Raw genomic sequence first — 16,679 nt, 5'->3', positions numbered from 1 at the left:
ACGGCCAGCTCCTCGTGTGATGCTCTCACGGGCTCCTCGCTTGTTTTATTGCCTTCCAACTACCAGGAGCTCTCCGGGGAGAGGCGCGTCAGATGCGGCAGCGGCGCATCCTTGCCGGCAGGATCCCGGGAGCGGCTGAGGAATCCGTGCCTGCAGCGGGGATGCTCTGGCGGCAGGGCAGGCAGCAGGGCTGGAAGCAGGGTTTGCAGCAGGGCTGGCAGGGCAGTGCTGCTGCTGCCGCCTGCGTGCAGCAGGTGCGGGGCGGACGCGGCGCGGCAGCCGCAGCGCAGGTTTGAGGCTCCTCGGGTGACTTTGAGTTGACTTCAGGCTGTGCCTGTCATGTGCGGCGGCTGGGAGAGCGAGCGGGCTGCGCCCGGCTCCTGCAGGAGGTGCCAGACCTTACACTACTACCCACCCCTGCTAAAATGCTCCTGCTCCTTCTTCTCGCCTCCTCCCTCCCCGCTTACTTGCAGGCTCTGTAAAAAATTGCCTTTTTAATCTAATCAGGAGGGGAATTTCATGTGCAAACAGGCATTACACGGCCTGCCTCATTTGCATTTCTTTTCCCTTTCAGATTTTTCTTTCCACAGTCACCTTATTCTTCTGGTGCAAAAAACAACCTGTTTCTGATGATCTTAGCAGATTCCCACCTGCCCCCCTCCCACCTTCTCCCTCCAGCACAGGTTAACAAATAACAATTTAATGATAAGGTTAATTATTTACAGAGTTCCTCGCTCTGGTACCAGGAGTCTTCTCCTGCTGCCAGACAAACTTTAAATATTAGTGGCCCAGCAAGGCTTGTACACATCCGCTGCACACACACACAGAGCTTACTTACACTGCTTAAAAGAACCAGAAAATTCACATGTTACTCAAAGTGGCACTTGACTTGTGTGACACCAGGCTATTGTGGTTTACCATTAAGCACTGAAATTCAGGAAGCTGATACAAAACAAGTGTTTTGATTAATTAGCTGTCTGAAATAATGTTGTGTTGCAAGTAATTACTTGTTAGTGGCTAGTCGTCATCATGTGATGGCAACTTTCCTGTATCTTTTTTAATATGTAAAACCATTTTTAACTTCAGCAGCTACAGATCAGAAAGGCAGGCTCTTAAGACATCTTAAGGCAGAAGTGCCTGTCTTAAGAAGAGTCAGACTGTTGCTGCAGCTGTAGCAACATCCCCATAGCAAGGATAAGAAAAATATGACTGTGTCTGGTCATTCATAATTACAGAAGAGTTAACAGGATTTATTTATACTTGTTAAGATAGCTCTATCAAGTAGTGAATAAAATGGAGGACATGTTGGAAACTTGGTTCTTAATGATGACACATCCCAGGATACTGCCTCTGCCTTGTTATCACAGTCAAGCCTTCTCCATGAACACCACACTCTAAACTATGTTCCAGCTATTTTTGCATTTTCCAGGGAGTTAACTGTTTGCTTCCCAATACAAACAACCCTGAATCAGTATACCTGCTCAAGAAATGCAAAAAGAAAAATAAAAACATACTTGGAAGTGTTTTAACTGCAAATGAATTGGAAAGGTAATGCAAGGATTGCACCCCTGTAGTTTCATGCAAATCAGCAAGTAAAATCCTCAGCGAGGTGCCTCCCTCAGTAACTGGCATTAAACATTGCTGCTACAATGATGGTGTCCTGAGAATTTTCTTGGTGGCTGGAAGGATTCCCAGCTGCAAATCACAAATAGCTCTTGCCCTATAAAAGCAAATGAGGAGCTGGTGAAGAAAGCACAGGGTCAGGACTTGAGAGATTTGGTTTCTATTTGTAGCCCTCTTCATTGACTTGGGCTAGAATTTAGTTTCACCTAATGGCAGCTCCCTGCCTGTGACATGTGGAGACACCTCCACTTGCAGGAGAACAGCAAGGCTGCCTTTTCCTATTATCTGCCACAGAAAGATACTGTGGTGCAGGAAGCACAAAAATCCACAAAGATACTCTGAAAAATCCACTTCTGCTAAGCCTCCAAATGTATTCCTGCCACAGCAGCTTATGCTGCTACTGGACTGGAGCAGGAGAATGCTGAGGAGCTCATCACAAGGCCTGCTTTCTGCAGAGAGAGCTGGGGATGGGTAATCTTTGTGCTATGTAAAAAAACAGGTTTCTTACCTAGCCTGACTACAGAAGACTGTGCTACTTATATCTTCTCTTTCCCAAACCAAGTCCCTATACCTGTAGCCTTTTAAGATAAACCTTTCACGTGGTGAGTTTTGGGGTTTTTTGGTATGTTTTCCTTTTTTTTAAAGCATTTTAAGACCTACATTCCCAGATTCAGGATTGTGCCATCTTATTTAACATAAAGGGACAGATGCCAGTGACATGACGGATTTGCACCATCTTTTCAAGGCACATTTTCCCAGGAGAAACCATGGAGAAGGCAGTCATGTTTCAGAGATGCGAGGCAGGCCCTAGCTGGCCAAGTCCCTCAGTGCAGCCCACCAGTGAGGCCAAAGTCCTCTCCTAAACACTGTGTGACCTGAATAAAGCACAAAGGAAGATGAGTGACTTACAAGAAAAGTTTTCTTTAAAGTTTCCATTAGTCCATCCTCCTCCCTCCTGTGTTCTACCCAGCAGTTCAGAGACAGAAATCAGCAAAAAGAGTTTTCAGTGATAACTGCACTTCTTGATCGTGAAACAGCACAGACAATCCTGCCCTCCTGACTTTTTTCCAGCAATCTGCAGACAACAATATTCACTTGCTGCAATACAGGTATAAGAAAATATTTCTAGACTCAGAGATTTGAGAGGTCCAAGCAACAGACTGATTAACATACAGACATGTTGTGCAAGAGTATCAATCACACTCATATTATAATATAGATATTATCACCAGAATAGTAATGATGAAAATTAGTACAATAATTTGCAACCCATTCAATGTAAGAGAGCTTTTAAAAAAGGCAACTAGACTCCCAATGATAAATTTTGGTCCAGTACTACTGAAATCCTTGGAGATGCCAATCAAATTCCCACACTGTTAGTGCTAATATTCTGAGGCACAGCTTTATATAACACTATTACTGCTCTTAGCTGTCACTGGCAGGAGAACTGCTGATAGCTTTTCCAACAGGCATTTAAGAAACACCATGGATGGTTTTTCAGCTGGTGACCAAAGGAATTACCCTGCAGGAAAGCTGATTTCATACAAGACCAATCTTCTTTAAAACTTCCCCTCACACTATCATGTGCTACCCTCACCAAGGGAAGCAGTTCCAGACCGTTCAAAGTCTTTTAATTGAGCCCTCTGCATGGAAACATGTTTACTCCACTGTTCTGGAAAGATCTAGACCATCCTCCTCTTTACTTGCAAACCCTGGCTGTGACTCAGAGACAGCACAAGAGCCCCTGTGAGCCTTTGTGCATCTGTGAGCAGTGCATGTTCCTTCCATGACTCACCTCCTCCGAAGGGTGCCCATATAACCCTGCGGATGGATTTCACCCAATCCTCCATGTCATTCTGCGTGCTCGCCATGAGGAGGTAGGTCTCATGATTGGCTGTCATCCGCTCCCGGTCTGCTCCTGCAACACAAGAAAATTGCCTTAGGAACCCTTTGGCTTCCCTGCCCAGCCAAGCTCCTGCCACTCTGGCTGCTGGAAGCACCACAGCAAGCAGACGTGGACACTGTGCAGTGCTCGCTGACAGACATGGCATGAAAAGAAGGTCCTGTAAGTACATTGCCCATGAGACACTGAGGAGCTGTCATGCTTCCAAAAGGAAATGAGAGGATAAATGTCATCAGTAAACAAAAACAACCCCATGCTGTTCCAAGAACCACGGGGGCCTGCACTAATCTGTAACTTGATACAGGCACTGCAAATTTTGCAGCAGTTACTGTACCACGATGGAGAGAATAAATGCAGAGACTGATAAGGGTGCTTTGAACAAGCGGGGATGACTCCATTCTTATTTTCAGGAACACACTGTGCCACATTCAGGGCAGTAACACTTGATACACCCAAGTGCTGCTGTGACTACCTAAGGAGAAGGCAGATGACACGGCACAGCCTGCTGCCTTGGGCGGCTCTGATGAGGATTAGATTAAAAGGGAACACGCTGCCTTTTTATCCTTTCTGTAAAGAATGGGCCCACACCAAGAAGGTCAAAACTAGAGCTTGGCTTGCCACAGCTCCATGTTTTCAGACCTGTAGTACTGTTTAATCTCCATTCTAAAAGGCACCTTAGTGCAAGGGCACTGAGGATTCAAACCACCTTTCCAGCACTGCAGAATGCCAAACCCTTCCAGAAAAAGAGTGGCATTTTAATGCCCTTTCACTGTGCCAAGGGCATACACCAGTACTTCACACACAAATGCAATACACCTAGAAATCCTGTCAGTCCTGTATTCACATCTTTCCAGCTTCTTACCTTCCCATTTTTATCCTAGTGATATCTAAAGTAAATATCTCTGCTCATTACAACAGGAATACTGCTCCTGGAAGAGTGCCATGCTTAGTGCTGGGCATTCACACAGCTAGGATTTTAAAGAGAAATTTCTTAAGGACTAGAAAATCCTGCCCCAAGTATTCTGTATTAATTACTCCTGTAGACCAGGCTTTACAGAACTAGGACACACAACTGTAAAAGAGACTTAACTGAAACTTGATGAACACAAAAGCCAGACATTTGCAGATTCTACTGAAAATTTATTCTTAAGGATTGCATAATTATTCAAAACTTAAATTTTAACTTGGAGGTAAACAGAGATTCTGGTTTTCTACAGCCAAAACTCAGCCATTCATATGCCCTATGTTCCTCAAAAAGGCATCAAAACAAATAATGCAACAACCTAAACTACAGTACATTTTAGACCATACCACAGTTTAAAAGTCTAAAGAACACTGGTTTTTTTTTTTTTTTTTCTAAGATATAGTAAGGATGAACTTATTTTAAGTGTCAATACAAGAGAAATACCAAGAAATACCAATACAAGGTTAGGACAAAACAAGGGTCTTACTTCCGTGCTATGTTCTATCCTTTTTACAACAGAGAACAAGGGTAAGGGGACAGGGAAGCATCAGAATCCCAGACCTTAACATTCCACATCAACCCTGCCCTGCAGAAAACACACAGCCACAGGCCCTGGGAACTTGCTCCCCATTTTTACCTTTTACATATCAATTTAAACCAGAAAAATGACAGATTTCTCATTCAAGGACAAAAAGGAGACATGATACTATCCTTCGGTTAACTTCAACAGTATTTTACACATCATGTATAGTTCTCACCCTAAAAAGACTAAAAATTAAGGACAGAAGCATAAAACCTCAATATATTCTTACAGCTATTAAATATAATAGTAATAAATACAGCACAGAGAAAAATAATGCACCACAATTGAATCCTTTTGGTGGCTTATAAAACCTGAAGAAATTATTTATCATATTGCACTGCAGCTCCTTTTCATTTCAGTGGACTAGGATCTTGCAAGTTGCCACACAAAAAAAACCCAAAAAACATGCATAAACATAATACATATCAGATCCAGCAATGAAAAAAGAAAATGGTGATGTGGCTTTTTCACTACAGAGACAACAAAAAACATGACACGTGATGGTACTCTCAGGTGCTGCCAGATTGATCCATATTCTTTTAATAGCCTGCATATTTAAACTCAACAGATCATGTAATACTTGCTTAACAGATGATGCAGTATTTACCAAGTTACCATGTTATGACAAATTGGAGGGTGTTCTCCAGATAGAGTGGATTAATCCCAGAAGTCTAGCTAGCTTATTTACAGTGTGAATTCCAGAGCAGTACTTTAGCTCAGGTAAACACCCACTGAGCCAACACACAATCAGCCTGATTCTGCAGAGAAGGAAAGCATAATGTTTGGCTACATTACCTTGAAATGAGAAAGTGAAGCCTTCCTAACAGAAAGAGCTTCTTCATTTTATAGCAATTTTGGAGCTACTTTGTAATTCACATCCCTTTCTTTCACACACAATATTGGATCTTGCAGGGTTCTCCTACTTGTGTGTTAGTGTAGATATTATTCATTAACTAAAGCCTCATTAAAAGATTTTTTGGGACACAATAGCACTTGGATTTGTGTTTTACTGCAAATAATAATTTTTAGTGAGAGTATATTTTAAATGCAAAATTTACAAGATAATACAAGAAGAAATGACCATGATTTGGAAAAGAAGTCATCACAGATAAGAAATATCAGAAAAACAAAAACAGAATTAGGACCTTTCTGAATCTTCAGTAGTTCTGCAGGAGATTTGTTAAAGACATTGTTTGGAACATCCACTTCCATTCTTTTTTCCATTTAATACTTTTGCTATGACCACAATGAAGCATGAGGAGATCATCATCTCCAATAATCAGACATCTATTCATATCACAGATATCAGCATTAAGAACATCAACTTGAAAATGGTGCTCGGCATGAAGTCATATTGCAGATGTAAATCCATACTTTTTTCCATGTGCAATCCATAACCTATTTTACCTATATTGTTTTCTAGTTTCAGGTTATGCCCTCTCAATTTTCCCTGCCTGCATTCGCAGTCCAAGAAATGCCTGAGCCTGTGTGACGTGGCCTGGTTGTGAACAGCACAGCCAACTCAAGGGGCTGGAATATGAACTCCACTTTTTCCCCATCTTTTCCCCTTTGTTAATTTGCAGGTGCCACAGGAGCTGGAAGGAGCAGAACCCACCTGATCAAAGAAGCTGACTCTGGCATGTTTGAGATGAAAAGCTTCTGTTTGCACCACTGATGTGTATATCCTGTACATTCCAGCCTCTGGAAACTGCCAAAAGTAATTGGATCTACACTGTCTGGAGTCTCAGAATGACAATATACCATCACACAATGTTACTCCTGTGGCCCTAACCAGACCCTAATCCACTTTATTTCCTTGGCAGCAGCAGAAAGGAGCTCTTATTCATTAAAGGGATCTATCCATAACACCCATACAGTGCCCAGTGCTCTGTCCTGCTGCTCAGGGGCTCACTGACCCACAGACTGATGCTGCTGGTACCCCCAGCACCAGCTAGAGATTTTAACAACTCTTGCCAGCATCCAGAAATAAAAAACCAAACTCCACACTCCAAACCTACAATTAAAATACAGAGAGGTCAATTCCTGCAGGGATCCACTCTGCAGGGGAAAAGAAAGGGACCAGGCTGTGCTGGTGATGCAGCGCCACAGCTCCCGCTTGGAGAGCCACTGGGAGCAGGCACTGCATTTAAGGGGGGACTGCTCCCTGAAGTACCAGGCTCAGCAGCTCTGCAGCTGCTTACAGCCCATCCATTAAAGGAGAAGGCACAGACATTCTGGCACCCAGTCCTGAAAGGTGTTTTTACTACTTTGTAGACTCTTCCTGTCTGAGCCAACACCTTTCCTTTACCTGGATGTACCCCAGCTGAACTCTGCACCAAGTATTGCCTTTGTCCTTTAAAAAGGATCTTGGATTTCCTGTGAAGAGTGGTTCCAGCATTTCTTGAGAATGGAATGTGAAAGGATTAAATTCATACCAACTGTTTAAGAGAGAATTTTCTCCCAGAAGGAACATCAAAAAACTAGGATTAATCCAATTTTTTCTGAGCTGAGAATGTCACGGACAACCTCACAAGAACATTCTCATTCTAAAAAAAAAATTAAAATAAAACTGGGGACCAATTTCAAAGTTAAACAGTTTCCTACTCCCTTGTGCATTTCTCTTAGCCACAGTTTCTGAAACCCATACTCTCTTCAGCTTGGGAACTGAATGAATATCAAAGGCAAACTAGCCTTACAAGACAACTCACTAAGTTTTCTCCAGAAACATCCTCCTCCTTGGATGCTTTAAAATTTGATAAAATGGTAAATAGCAAAATTCTGATGTTTCAGATGAATACACTAAATGCACTTCCATATGGTATTCAAACAGAAACTCCCATTTCTCCACCACCTCCCAGCATACTCTTCTCCGTTCAGGTGAATGGTTAAACTGTGTGATTTATCATTTCTGATCAGGACTCCAATTAGTATTTCTTCACAAGCAAAACACCAATAATCATGATCAAACTCACTACACTTTGTGTTCCTAAATTTTGCCCTTTGCTGCAAATGAACTGTACACTAACTGACATACTTAATCTATGTCTCTAGAAAAACCCACCTGGATTTCCTTCATTAACTTTCATTTTAAAGCATTTGTATTCAGACATTTTAATCCAGAGCAGAAATCATCTCAGCAAATTGTGGAGGCAGTATCAGAGAAAATATGAACAACCTTATTCTCCTTTTTTTTTCTAATGAAACTCCTTGTTCAAGAAAAAACCCAGAAATTTTTGGTTACTCAACCTTGATAGTAAAAGCACTGCTGCTTTAAGCACAGGTCTGACTTGGCATACTGATGTGCTACAGTTCAAATCTGCACATTTGTCTTCCATATACCAAAGCTGGAAACTATGGAATCCATCCATCCTCAAGTGACACAAGGAACTCCATCATAGTTGTTAAACTTTAATGAAATGCAAGAACTATTTTGCTGGCCACTCCTTCTGTTGATGAACCCTGTGCACCTTGAGTGTGATGAAAATCACACATGGCTTCTTTCAAGGATGATTTGGGCTCCTGCATTGAGCTGACAATTTATCCTTCAAACTGCCATGGAACTAGCAGATGAGTTTAAACACTAAAATGTTTCATGTTCATAGGTGGGACAGTGTAAAACCCTAACTGCAAACAGCTTGGTTGAAGCATAGGCTGAGCAAAGACAAACCAAGGAGCTAAGCTGCAGAATGTAATTGTATTTTAATGAGATTTTAATGTCTTCTTGGGTTCAGGATTCATTGAGAACTTTTCTTCATAGCAAGTGACAATCTATGTTGAAGGCTGAGCAACTGCTGCATCTCAAAAGACCAACTTGAAAACCAAAAGAGAAAAAGCTACTTGAAACTTACTCTCTCTGGGATTTTTTCTGTGTTTTTGTTTGTTTATTTAGAATTCCAAAAAGCTTCTTTATTCTGCATATGCCTGGTAATTGGTCCTGTTCTTCCTGACTGCATAAAACTTGACCAAGAATTTATAGCCTTCCCTCTGTTCATCTGAGAATGACGAAAGGAGTACACAGCCTAAGTTCAAGTCACTGCTGTTTGTTTTTTTTTAACTACAAAAAAGAAAGTCTGGACAATCAACGGTTCTTAATGACCATGCAAAAACTCATGTCTTCAGAAGAACACTACACAGCTGCATTACCTCTAAAGCCTTAACGAGAGGTAATAGATTGTGTTGAGGGAGATCTACAAACTACAATTCCAATTACAATTTCCCAGGACTGCCCTGTTCTACCTGCCGTCATTGTTTGGCTCAAGGTTGCTGAGTCATGTAAAGGACAAAGACGTGTCTGAAAAAACACTTGCGCTTTAACTGACTGATGCCACCACCACTGAGGAATCTAGCTTTGAAATACAGACCTATCAAAATCACCTTTTTTTCACTAGCAAACCAAATCAGGTGCCCTATTAAATTTCTGTCTTCACAAAGAATTAACACATTTTCCTAGAAGGGAAATCAAGTAACTGTGAACAAGTCAGTAATGAGGATACTGCTTTTTAAATACTTCAGTACAAATGTAACATTCTCTTGCTCATATTCAGCCAATCTTTAGCATTAATAATCTGCAACAGCAGTGTTCTAAACTATGGGTGTATTTTTTTTTTGAAAGGGACATATTAGCTTTTCAACATAAAAGCTGAAGCCTAATTTAAGTGCTAAGTGGCAAAAGATTGCTAACACAAGTACATTCCCTGGTGGGCATTGTGCTCTAGCACAATTCCCCCACTTTCAGAGTGCCTGGAAGACAGCAGGGCTGTTTCAACAGAATGAGCTGTTTTCATGAAGCACTGAACCAGCTGCTGTCAGATATCTGAAATCAGGCTCAGGAAATGAATTCCTCGTGTGTGACACAATGAACACTCTGTACAGGTAGGTCTCTCCTGTGCTGCAGGGGTACAGGAGCAGCACCATCAGTGTGTAAGAGTAAGTTCAGTGTTTTGCACAATAAAAGCATAAAAGCAGTGCCATATTTAAGCATTTTGCGTTTGCATAGCTGTAATTATTGCTTAAATGCCTGGGCAAAGAACTATGATGCTTGCTCATCAACAGTTATAACTGTATGAGAAAGAGATCATTAATAAGGAAGAGAGACATGAATTCAAATCATCCCTCGCACAATGTAAGAGCTCCAATGTTTTCAGAGCCCTTTAATCTTTTCAGGCATGTCTCATTCTTCCCTCCCGTTTTTGCTTCCCTTCCTTTATTCCTAATTTGAACTTCTGCTATGCTTCAAACAGATTTCACAATCCTCCACCTCTTCCTCATCCACAGACCACAAGTGGCACCTATTTTACAGAGTCTGTTCATCCCACCCTTCCCTGTCTCTAAGATGTTGGTGCCAACACAGCTCGCTTCTGTATTTTGCCCTTTCCCAGTGCCACTCTCACTTGAAAAAAAATCTCATCTCTCTTCTTGCTCAGGGCACACCACACAGAACTGTTTGTTTACAGGTTTTAATAGTAGTCCATCCATCTGTGTGGACCCCATCACAGCTCTGCACTTTACCAGCCCCTGAGCACACACTGCTTCTTGCAATGGAATTTCATGTGGGCTTTTTTTTATGACAGAAAGATGGGAAAAGCATAAATAAACAAAAGCCAAGAGTCTGGACATAAGATATCCACTCCTCTATATCCTTCATTACTACTAGGACTTGAGGCTTATAAAATATTGATTCAGTTAGAGGAAAAAAAAAACATTGCATGCCACATTTGTCTATATAAATGTACAGTGCTGTTACAGTGCCCTACTTCCAAAACTTGAACCATAAAGAGCTGTCCTCTGCAATTTTGAGTTAAAGAAAGTAAAAATAAAGCAGAGTTTTGCCTAATGTCACAAACCATTAAAAATATACCGTGGCTTTTTTAGTTAAAACTTGTACACACAAAAGAGACCAAATTGTCAGTGCTTGTTTCCTGGGGACAGAGACAAGAGAGATTTATTTTCTGAACAACAGCTTTGTTCCTATCAGACAACAGAACTTGTTTGAGACCTCCTAGAATAAACAGCAGAGAAAGAAGAACATGAATTTTTCAGTGACCTATGAAGGGAGGAGTTTGAGGGTCACATAATGTCAAACATCACTGGTAGTGCAAGAACTTGTGGATGACTTCACTGTTACCTGTTGTAACTATTTATTCTAAGAGAAAAGCATAATTTCAAATTACTACAGCAACTTATTTTCTCTGCCCCACATGACACATCTTGAAGATAAATTACTGTCTTTTGAGAGTAAGAACCTTCTTTGAAGTTTCTCAGGTTGGACACCAAAATGAGCATTATGTTATTTGAAATCTGGCTGATCTCCAAGCTGATTTTAGGGGAAGTCTCTGCAAACATATCTAAGCTTCTAAGGAAAGAGGGGAAAAAGTCCCATGCATTTGCTGGTGTAGTCATAGTCAAACATGTAAAAAATGCTTTAAAAGAATTTGACTTTTAGGACTCTGTTTTGGGAAAAAAACAAGATCCTGGAGCTTTTGCTGCTGGGGAAATGACTGCCCTGCACTACCAAATTCTTTCTTTGCCCTTCAGCCTCTCATCATGAGTTGCACTGAAGTGCAAACACTCAACCTGAAATGGATTTTTCTGAAAGGTCAGGTCCACAGCACATATTTGTATGACATTTGATCTAGCAGGAAATTAAAACTTCTGATGATTTTAAGAAAGGAAGGATCAATACCTGAATGGCAGTCCTCAAGTGTAAATTCACCCAGGGACTGGCAGGGCCTACCTATAGACACACTGGGACGTGAACTTTGGGCTGCAAAGCCAGCATGTCAGGATGCCAGAGCAAGGTTGTTCTCACAGACTAACAAGAACAACATTCAAAGCACATGCTCACTTCAGCTCTCAGCATTTGCTCATTCAGCTCTCCAGCTCTCAGCATCCATTCATTAAGCTCTCTGTTCCTCATGAATATGGAATGCCCTGAGCCTTCGGCAGGTAAAGATCGAGATGCTCCTTTATCAGTCTAAGCATGCTCTTGTGTGCACAACACAAGGTGGGGAATTAACTCAGTACAAACCAGCTCAATTCATGTGGTATTTCTTCACAGAGGTCAGCCAAAAGAACTTCCATCAGGAGACAACCATCCATTATCCCAGGACAGTGAATTGTGGCTAAGCCATAATATTGTATTTGCTGGGATCCTCGTGGCAGAAAGGAATGATGAATCTGACTCCACGTTCTCAGAAGGCTAATTTATTATTTTATGATACTATATTATATTAAAGAATGCTATACTAAACTATACTAAAGAATACATAAATGATACTCAATGCTAAAAGATAATAATGAAAATTCGTGACTTTTTCCAGAGTCCAACACAACTTGGCACCAATTGGCCAAAGACTCAAAAACAACTCACACCAGAATCCAATGGAACAATCACCTGTGGGTAAGCAATCTCCAAACACATTCCACAGGAGCACAACACAGGAGAAGCAAATGGGATAATAATTGTTTTCCCTTTCTCTGAGGCTTCTCAGCTTCTCAGGAGAAAAATCCTAGGCAAAGGGATTTTTCAGAAAATGTGAATGTGACAGTGATAACTTGAGACACTCTTTTAAAATTCTGTTTCATACAGTGGCCTACAAGTAGAGTGATCTGCCCCAAACATGGAAGACATTGCATACCTTCTAATTTTACAGACAATTATTTTGTTAACTAGATAGATAATGTCTTTCCAAAAGCTTCCAAGAAAAACAGTTTCCTTTCTCCATCAGGAACTGACCATACTCCTCCCTGCTTCTCGACACGGTGCTTTCCAGTCTGCACTGAGTTAGACCCAAACACAGAAACACTTCATCTCCCCAGAGAGCAGCCAGTCCTTTTAGCTCATTCAAATCTGAGCCCAGATAAAAATAACAGCTCTTTGTGGCATAGATACAAAAGCAAAAGGATGCAAATATCCTAAATGAGTGAGTATATATTATGCATACATGTAATTTTATTGAAGCATCACTTATTTAATAATGCAAATTCATGTTTTAGCAGTTCAGTAAATAAATAAAGAATAAGTTATTGAATAAAGCATGTGGTCTAATTGACATATGCCAAAAACAATTACCTAATAGAGTGTTAGGTCTCAGCATAAGACAACCTTGCTTATCTAAAGTAGCAGGAGATTTTAGTCATCAGCTCAGGACATTTGTTCCACAGCTCATCTAAAATCAGCCAGAAACACTGTGCCTCTTGGCACTATTTTGGGATATCAATTTAATATTGACTTAAAAGTGTGCTGCTTAATGAATTATCAGCTCAACCAGTCCTTTAGACATCTCAGTCTCTGAAATGTCAGATTCAAGCACAGCTTTCATGTGGAAAGAGCCATCAAACACCAGTTATCTGCAAAGCACAAACAGAGCTTAGTGTTCTGTCCATCTCCACACCTTGCAATAGAGCAGGATGAACAGAAACATCATTTCAGCCTTGTTCTGCTCTATTTATGACACAGACATGTCCATGATACGGTCTGCATTTCCCCTCTCAATAATGAGCAAGAATAGTCCCAGAGTGAATTTACTACTGATCTGGGTAAGTCTATACCTTTGCCTTGACAGCTGGAGCCCATATACCATGGAATGGTTTTTTCACACAAAAATCACTTGGGTCTTATATCTGGCAGAGTGCATTAACAGAAAGTGCTTGCAAAAAGAAACCCAGTGTATTTCAAAGTATTCTTTTTTAAAGAACATTATACAGTGAGTACCTACAAACCATTTACTTTGTAAGAAATATCAGTAAATCTATGAAGTAATCTGCAATTAAGCAGAATAAGTTATTCAAGATCCTTGATTTTTCTGGTAGGGAAGAAACATGGACTCCTTATAGTAAAGGCATGACTGCAAGACAAACCTGAGAGGTTACCAACAGGCATTTCTGATTTTGGTACACAATTATTGGCAAATTTCTGTGCACCAGTGAAGGGATTCCAAGTCTGATAATGGGAAAGGCAACAAAAAAATCCATCACTGACAATCTGGATGACAACAATGCATTAACCAACAAAGCCACAGACTCAGCAGACATTAGCTAATACTGAAGAGACAGCATCTATCCTCTAGATAATCAGTGCCCCCTCATGAAACACAGAGCCTTAACCCAGAGGAAGTTGTAAGTGTAGGATAAGGACCTAATGATGATGATGTACAAATACCTACTACTGACAAAACAGGAGACGGGAATTTAACTACCATCAGCTCTGCTTTGAGAAGTTCACTGTCCATAACCACCATGTGCACTGTAAACTAAGGCCACTCCACAGAAGCTGCCACAACTTTCTGGTGTCCTCACAGAACAACAGAAGAGAATGCTAATGTTAGCTAGGAGTTAGACAAAGAGATTTCACTGAAGTTTAACAAGATTCTCCAGCTACGTTAGAATCTACAAAACTGCTGAATGCCAAGTTATGGCAGATCCTTTAAAATTCTGCCTCATGCTTAAACTAAGTTTAAACACTCAAAATAAAGGTAATTGATTCACTGACAGGTTACCATTCACTGAGGATGTTATTTCCATATGGAGGGTATGGAGTATTTTTCTTGTTAAGTGTGCTGAGCACTGTCCCTAAACCACACAGCACGTATGGCAGAAGATATTTAAAAAAAACAAGGACCAAAAAAAAGTATGTTAAGATATAAATCAATAAGAGAGAAATATTTGCCAGTGAGATTACCCAATGCATCACCAATACTCATCACCTATTCAAAATATAGAGAGAACTGTAGGATCTTGTATTATGTTGTACATGAAAGTTGCCAAATCCTGAGTGATTTTTTGGAAAGGTGACTCTGGTATCTTAGAAAGACTCTCAGTATCAGTGGCACAGCTAGAACTGGCAATTATCACAAAGTCTGGGTGAGAGCCAGCTCTTGTAAGGTTTCCCACATTAGGTCCTCTGACAGGGACACAGACTCTGATGGCTATCCCAGCTGAACTGCTGAGTCCCTCTGGAGTGTAGCCAGGCACTCAGCATGGACAGAGAGGGAGGCTGCCCTAAAACCAGGGTGTTTTTAGGTGGCACAGCCCCACCAGAGGCACAGCTGCACTCACAAGAGCTGAGCAGAAACCCCAGGTGAGCCTGACACAGCACTTTCTTTCTTCAAGTATTTTATGGTACAGCCAGCAGTTGCCAGGTAAAGAGAAGTTCCCCATCACACTGCAAGTGCAGTCGCTTCTGCTACATGCCACAGAACCTCCTCAAATTGAGAGGTCAATCTATCAGACACAAAGAAATTAGCCCCCAGTTCAAAACCACCTTCCCCTTGCAATTTCCTCTCCCAAAATGAGACATTTAGTTTGCTGCTGTTTTATGCAATCACACAGAGCAGAATTCCAATTCTAATTCTACCTTGCCCAAAGGCAACAACAGATGTACAGCAGCCTTAGAACAGCCTTAGTCTATAGGAATGGCTGTGGATTGGGGGTCTCCTTGCTTCTACACACACATGGAGTGCAACCAGTCTCATCAAACCCTTCTTGAAGGGCTGTTCAGCCGGTGCTGGGGGATACAGAAGTGCTCTCCTAGGTACCAGCATCTGCTTAGGTTTTCAAAATGAAAAATTAAGGGGAGCAAAGGAAAATACTTGAAAGAGGATGCTTAGATGAGACCCAACCATGTGTTGGTGCCTGCACTGCAAATTTCACTTCCTTTCAAAGAATCCCTCTTCAAAACATCTCTGTGATCCTTTGCAAACATACTTCCCCTGTCACTTTCCAAACTGTTACAGAAGTAAATTGGATACAAAGTCACTTTGAATGTTCAAGGATTTAAGCAAATTCCCTGGAACTCTGTGTTGCCTCCTGTGATTATTCTACTGTAAAAACACTTATTGATTACAAGGTGAACAGGAATACCCTTTCCATCACACAGGCTACATTTTGAAGTTGAAAGCACAAAATTCACAGGAGAACCTCTTATTCCATAATAAAATCTTACAAAAAAATAAAACTCAAGTTGATTATGCCTAATCAAAGAGGGAAAGAGACTAAAACTTATTACAACTTAATTTCTGCAGATTGACAGATGGTCCCATTCAGTTAATCTCATCATATTCTTTACATATTAAATACATCAGCCAATGCCCCGCATTGTAAATTATTCTGTGACTATACAGCACTGAAAGGGAGAAACCTATGCTTGGCAGCCCAGTAGTTGAGGATTTTTTGAGCAGAAAAGATCTGTTTGAAATGAATGGCATGAAAACTGAGCTGAATGACCAAAGGACACCCAGCTAAAAAAGACAAAAAGCCAAATCTCTCCACCTGGAGCCGCTACAGTACCCACAGATGGAGAAAAGTGACATGACTAAGGGAAGAAGTAACTCCAATCCGGTTAAAAAACCCCAGCTGGGAAGCAGGGTCCATAATACAAGAACTAGGCCATAATGAGAATTGTGCTGGCTGTGGCCATCCTGCTAAGCCACACCTGAATGAGCCAAGCCAAACCTCACCTGGGTACACCCATGTGGCACTTCAGGGACAACACTTCAGGAAAAGTCATTCCTGTGCTCAGGCTACTGAGGCTCTGAGAAATGATGCACTCACCTGTTGTAGGATGGAGCTCCTGCCTGAGTCTGCTGTGGCAGGGGAGTGCATTTTCT

General features: G+C 41.2%; 1 protein-coding gene across 4 annotated transcripts in view; it reads right to left on the bottom strand.

Moving 5' to 3' along the window:
• ARHGAP24 (Rho GTPase activating protein 24) overlaps positions 1-16,679 on the bottom strand; it is a 244,621-nt gene that overhangs the window by 26,663 nt on the left and 201,279 nt on the right. For all 4 annotated transcript variants that reach the window (XM_058803012.1, XM_058803013.1, XM_058803010.1 and 1 more), the window contains one exon: positions 3,419-3,541. In XM_058803012.1, coding sequence (XP_058658995.1) covers positions 3,419-3,541 — 123 coding nt within the window. The remainder of the gene's footprint in view (positions 1-3,418; positions 3,542-16,679) is intronic.

Source organism: Ammospiza caudacuta, chromosome 4 (genome assembly GCF_027887145.1).
Source record: "Ammospiza caudacuta isolate bAmmCau1 chromosome 4, bAmmCau1.pri, whole genome shotgun sequence".
Taxonomy (NCBI): Eukaryota; Metazoa; Chordata; class Aves; order Passeriformes; family Passerellidae; genus Ammospiza; species Ammospiza caudacuta.
This window is presented reverse-complemented; position numbering and strand designations above follow the sequence as displayed.